The 6,266-nt window shown below is 51.4% G+C and overlaps 1 protein-coding gene across 1 annotated transcript; it reads right to left on the bottom strand.

Annotated features, from left to right (window-relative positions):
- Positions 1–924, bottom strand: LOC138682997 (olfactory receptor 14C36-like). Its single transcript, XM_069774516.1, has one exon. The coding sequence runs from the start codon at positions 922–924 to the stop codon at positions 1–3; it is 924 nt and encodes a 307-aa protein (XP_069630617.1).
- Positions 925–6,266: the final 5,342 nt, after the last annotated feature.

Here is a 6,266-nt window from a genome sequence, read left to right as displayed (position 1 = left end):
TCAACAGTATCCAGTGATTAGTTTTCTCAGGGCATCCTTGATCTCATGGTTTCTCATGCCGTAGATGAGGGGGTTCAAGGCTGGAGGCACCACTGAGTACAGAACTGCCACCAGCAGGTCCAGGGATGGGGAAGAGATGGAGGGGGGCTTCAGGTAGGCAAACGTGGCAGTACTTACAAACAAGGAGACCACGACGAGGTGAGGGACGCTGGTGGAAAAGGCTTTGTGCCTTCCCTGCTCAGAGGGGATCCTCAGCACAGCCCTGAAGATCTGCCCATAGGACAGCACAATGAAAACAAAACATCCAACAGCTAAACAGACAGCAAATACAAGTACCCCAGCTTCCCTGAGGTAGGCATCTGAGCAGGTGAGCTTGAGGATCTGGGGGATTTCGCAGAAGAACTGGTCCACAGCATTGCCTCGGCAGAGGGGTACTGAAAATGTATTGGCAGTGTGCAGCACAGCATAGAGGAAAACAGTGCCCAAGGCAGCTGCTGCCATGTGGACACAAGCTCTACTGCCCAGGACGGTCCCGTAGTGCAGGGGTTTGCAGATGGCAACGTAGCGGTCGTAGGCCATGACAGTGAGAAGAAAATACTCTGCTGACATCAAAAAGACAAACAGAAAGACCTGTGCAGCACATCCTGCATAGGAGATGGCCCTGGTGTCCCACAGGGAGTTGGCCATGGCTTTGGGGACAGTGGTGGAGATGGTGCCCAGGTCAAGGAGGGAGAGATTGAGGAGGAAGAAGTACATGGGTGTGTGGAGGTGGTGGTCACAGGCTATGGCAGTGATGATGAGGCCGTTGCCCAGGAGGGCAGCCAGGTAGATGGCCAGGAAGAGCCAGAAGTGCAAGAGCTGCAGCTCCCGCGTGTCTGCAAATGCCAGGAGGAGGAACTGGGTGATGGAGCTGCTGTTGGACATCTGCTACCTCTGGGTGTGGAGCACTGAACAGGGAGGCAAGGGCAGTGACAAGTTAGGGCATTATTCTCTGACCAAAATCAAAGCCATTTGTCAAAATACATGTTCACCGCTTTTTTTCCATTTCAATGAGATCTCTGTTCAGGTCTGTGGATGGAGCTCTGGTTAGTGCTGGCTGCGTATGTCGTGAGGAGCAGGACCTCTGCCCATTGGCTGCCAAGGAGTCAGCCCTGCTCTGCAGCAGTGGGTTTCTGGGAATCATGTCTGTTGGGGGGGGGGGGGGGGGTGGGGGTGGTGTCAGTCCTGGTGTTTGAATTGGTCAGATGAAACTATTCCTGATGTAAAAGTGCTTGTCAGCATCTGCACTCCCAGGGCTAAGAAACCACAATCAAAAGAGTGTTTGAGAGAGAGGCTGGAGGGGTTAGAGCTCTCCACTATCTCACCTGGTAATTTTCTTGGATTTCAGAAACCCTCATCGTTTCTGCATCACTCGGAGAAAACAAAGTGTGTCCTGTGAGGCAAGAGGATTGCCTGTGGCTTAGTGCAGAGGGAGGGGAGCTGATCTGTCACTCTGTCATGTTGCCAGCTACACTGAGCTCTCACCTTTCTGAGATGGAGTGTAATCACACCCCTGTGTTAACATGAATATACTCCAGGCACTCCTGAAAGCAGCGACACCCACTGCCCAGCACCAAGTGTCTCCCCCTTTCTCAAGGTCTCTGCACCCAAATTCTTGCCAAGGACACACATGGTTCATTTCACAAACCCAGCAGCATTTCCTCAATCTTGCTGTCTCTGTGCTTCTCCATGGGGCATTCAGAAACACCAAGACACTATGGGACAGACCTGCATCCTGGAGGGCAGCTCACAGCTTGGAAGGACACCCCAAGAAAATAGCCAAGTGACCTGATGATGGTATCTCAGGAAGGGAGAGTCAGCTCATTTCCTAGGGAATAACACAGGCTGCATTGCCCTCAGCCCCACAGCTTGGAGGAGAGCTTGGACACCTGTAACCTTGTTCCCATGGTCACAGCTGCATGGGAGGACCCACAAGTTCAGTGTGTGACTCTGCAGCTGAAACTCCCACCCCAGACAATCAGGCAGCCAGAACAAGATATCAATAGCAATGACAGACTACTGGCAATCAAGTAAAAATGCAGTGATTGACTGGCTCATAGAGGCAAAGGAAGAGGCAGCCAGGCACTCAGGAAAGAGTTACCCTTACACAGCTGTACATGCCACCTCCCAGACAACAACACAGTCAGGCAGTAGTTCTCAGTCCCTGTGCTCTACTTCAGGAGGCTCCTATCAGACTTACTGACCCCTCAGAGTTACAGCTCAGGAGTCTCACTGAGCTGTTCAAGCATGACAACAGTTGTTCGATTTCTCCTGAAAATATCCCAAGAGTAGTAAACTGAAAAAACAAACTCAGGAAAGCTGCTTATGTTTATAGCAATCCTTGCTTTCACCTTGCCCTTGAAAAATGCCCTCGGAAATATCTTGGGGTGATCTGGAGACTGTGAGCAGCCCCGATCCACACAGCACCCTCTTGTCAGCAGAAGGACCCTGCCATGACGCAAGTTTATTTTCCACCCACAGCTTCTCCCCACTCTGCTCTTTGAGCTCCCCAGGGAGGCTGAGTACTTACCCCGACCAGCGGCAGAGTCCCTGCCCCAGCACACAGCCCCCTGGCTGCAAGGACCCTGCTCAGAAGGACAGCCCTGGGCACCCCTGGCTGCACACCCACCTTTACACTCTGCAGCCATCCCCGGGTGAAGGCAGCTGACATGCCCTGTCCCTCTGAGGGTGCAGCAGGGAAGCTGTGCTCCAAAGCACGTCCTTTTTCTCTACACTGCACAAACTGTGAGAGTCCTCCTGACAGATCCTGTAGGCTGTGGGATGTGCCAGCTTTAGGAGATCATTCCAGGAACCACAGCTGCATTGCCCTGCAGAAAGACACTTACCCTGTTAAGGGCTGTGGAGATTTTTCTGCAAGTCAGCTTTTCTCTGTCCTCCCACCCCAGGCTGCCTTTAACATCTCTCTCTGCCTCACTTCTCTCCCCTCAGTGCCTGCAGGCAGTGCCCTCAGCCCTGCTGTGCTTTGCAGAGGAGCTGCTCCTGGGCAGAGCTGTCTCTCTGCAGTGCTGCCTGCTTGCCATGAGCTCCCTCCAGCCCAGGAGCCCAGCCCAGCTCAGCAGCAGAGGACCAGCCCAAGGCAGCACTTTCTCTGCCCCCTCTGGGCTCCCTCCAGGTGTCCCTGGGGCTCCAGGGGAACCTGCAGGGAACCAGGCTGAAGCAATCACTGATGTTCCCTCCCACAGCTAGGGAGAGACACTCCTTTCCTGAAATAAAATTCTCGCCTCACAGACAAAGTTACATCTACATGCCATGTTTTTTGGTCTTATTGTTGGACAGGATACCCAGAGAGAGGCAGGCAGGGATCTCCTTTACCCCTGCTGAGGGAAGGGATCCATGGGTCAAGGGAGGCATCTCATCCTGCGTTTCTACTCATGGCATATGAAAGAGGCTCAGCTCCCTCCCATGCACACCACAAAGCCACAGGAGGTGGGATTCCTCTTGCCTCACTTCAGGTGTGAGCAAAACGGACACCTGCATCTGAGCTCCTTGTCTCAGCTCCCATCTGAATTAATGGAGAGGAAAGGGAGGAGTCAGGTCTTCAGATGCAAATCCCTGGTGACATCTGAACTGCCAGAGGTGGTCCAAGATACATGTAGGTAACAGCAAACTGTAATGGAGAAGTTCATAGAGACAGGGCAACATCTTGGGAATCCTGTATGAGCCTGGTGGGAAATTCCTTTGGCCAAGTGACATGGCAGCTTATTCCCAACTTAAGGCCAAAAGATGCTTCTCCTACTCCTTATCTCCATGGCACTTGATACAGGTATTCATATGAACAATTGCCGTCATGTACCATAGCGACAGCTGGGTCTTTCTCTTTTCCATCAGCTGAATTTACTATACCTCCACTGACTATAATGGCATGTGTCCCAGGTTCGTCCCCACACTTCCTAACAGAATTCAGGGCAGGTCCTCTATTTAATGTCCAAATCCAGGCCCACATAGCTACACGAGATGCCAAGGCTGGAGGGACCTCACAGGAGCTGCAGGAAAGCAATTCCCATTCAGGGTGGTACATCACAGACACTCCATAAGGCATCGCAGAGAGTGCAATTTGGTGCCTGTGTGCCCTTGACTGATGCCATCAGTCAGAGGCATCAGTCATCAGATTCCTTCAGAGAGGCAAGGTCTGCTCCTTCTCCACCCAAGAGCTGCAGGCATTGCATGAACATTAAACATGTTGCACAGGGGTTTTTACTCACTCCCTTGATGATCCAATCAATGAAAAGACCAAGAATTTTCAGAGTGTGCCTGGATACATCTTGTCTTCAAGCACATCATCCTCCAAGCACAGCAATGGTCCATATCAAAACTCAGCGGAAGCTCAAAAAGGGTTTCAAGGGCACAAAGATGAACTTTTGATACTTCGGGAACTGTTACAGAAGAAAAAGAGATAAGGTAGGACCACTGCTGAAATGAGGAAGAGTAGATCTAGATAGATCTGAGGTACTCTATGTTACAGCCTCGATTAAAACCAGCAAGATCTAGCAGGCTTTTGAGCTGTGACGCAGGACTCTGAAGAAGAACAACCAGCAATGGATGGGGATCAAGCGTGGGGTTACTCAAGCAAACGACACCCTTACCAGTCCCTGGGAACCATAGGGGCTGCATCCAAAGGTGCTGAGAGAGTGTTTTTTTCTCGAGGAGGTGCTGGTCTGTTATGACCCCAGTAAGAAAGGAACTCGGACACTGTGGGCTACATTTTAATATTATGTTCATCATTGTTAACACCATAAGGAGAGAATCATGCAGATCAGCTTAGACCCCTTTAGATGGTGGGAACCCCAGGTGGTGTTGCATTGAACAGGCCTTCTACCTGGATGCAGCAAACCATGCAGACCCCATCCATAGAAGACAGTCTCCTGTTTTGGTCGTTCAAGCTACTGTAGGATTTTCTTACAAGGAACATCTCTAGTCATCGTCTCAACAGTCAAACAGAAATGACATTTTCATGAGAATGTTTTGCTGCACTGTTAGATACAGGCAAGGCCACGCAGGAGGCATGATGTCCAGTACAGAGTGGGACCTGCCTGCAGGCTCTTGTGTGATAATATGCTGTTGAGGTTGTCCTGTGGCCAAGGGATCTGTGCAGCATAACACAGGTTTGATGGCCGTGCTGTATGTGCAACAGGGCACAGCGCAGTGCAGCCCTAAGAACACAATGTTCAATATTTTTCTGGTGTGGACCAGTGTTCAGGTTTCCCTGTGAGAAGTCTGTGGTCCAGTACGCTGCCACAGCTGAGATGCTGTGGGCCAAATATGCACTGCCAGGAGGACCTGCAGACCCATGGCTTGTCAAAGAACTGTGATGGTTTTGGATTAAATGAGACGTGGTGGGACAGCTTGCTGAGCTGTGGTGCTGCAACGGAGGGATACAGGCTCTGCCCAGGGAGCAGCAGGGAGGACAAGGACTATGTCCCCTGTATGAAGGGGAAGCTTGGATTTGTGGGGGTCCTCTATGTGACAGACAACAGGTTGGACTAGCTTTTGTCATTTAGGATCAGAGCAGGAGTCAGCAAGAGTGACCTTGTGTTTGCAGTTACAAACTGCTTGCTCAGGAAGAGGAAACAGAAAAAGCCATTTGTCAGCAACCCCAGGAAGTCTCCAGGTTCATGAGCAGGTTCCTGTGGTGAACAACTTCAAGTGCCCTGGCATTCCCTGGCAAGGCAAAGCAACAGGGTGCCAACAGCCTGAAGTTGGCTATTGGGACAACTTCTTCAGGCAGCTGCCAGGTGGGTCACCAAGGGTGATTCTCACCTAGACCTGATCCTGGCCAACAAGGAACAGCTGGTTAGGGATGTGATGATATTCAGTGTCAGTTTTGGCTGTCATGGCAATGAATTAGTGGCAGATCAGACACCAAAGGGCAGTGAGTAAGGCCAGCAGGAGGGAGAGCACAGACCTGGGACTCCAGAGGAGAAGACCTTGACACACTCAGGAGACTGAGACAAGTGGTGCCATGGGAAGCAGCTCTGTTGGGTGAAGGAGCATGGGAAATCTGATAGGCCATACAGGACAGCCTCCTTAAAGCACAAGAACGATCTCCCCAAATACCTTTGAAGAGAAGCAACCTTCTCAGAAGGCTGCTTGTGTGCACTGACTGAGCTCCAGGGCAAAAAGGCAGCAGGCAGGAGGTGGAAGCAGGGAAAGCTGCAGACAGAATGCCGAAACCTTGTTCCAGTATGTAGGGATGGTGCCAAAGCCAA

The sequence above is a fragment of the Haliaeetus albicilla genome, chromosome 30 (genome assembly GCF_947461875.1).
Source record: "Haliaeetus albicilla chromosome 30, bHalAlb1.1, whole genome shotgun sequence".
Classification (NCBI taxonomy): domain Eukaryota; kingdom Metazoa; phylum Chordata; class Aves; order Accipitriformes; family Accipitridae; genus Haliaeetus; species Haliaeetus albicilla.
Note: the sequence above shows the minus strand (reverse complement) of the source record. Positions and strands in the feature narration are given on the sequence as shown.

Excerpts from the sequence above, each read along its gene's own strand:
- LOC138682997 (XM_069774516.1), bottom strand. The coding sequence starts at position 924 with ATGTCCAACAGCAGCTCCATCACCCAGTTCCTCCTCCTGGCATTTGCA.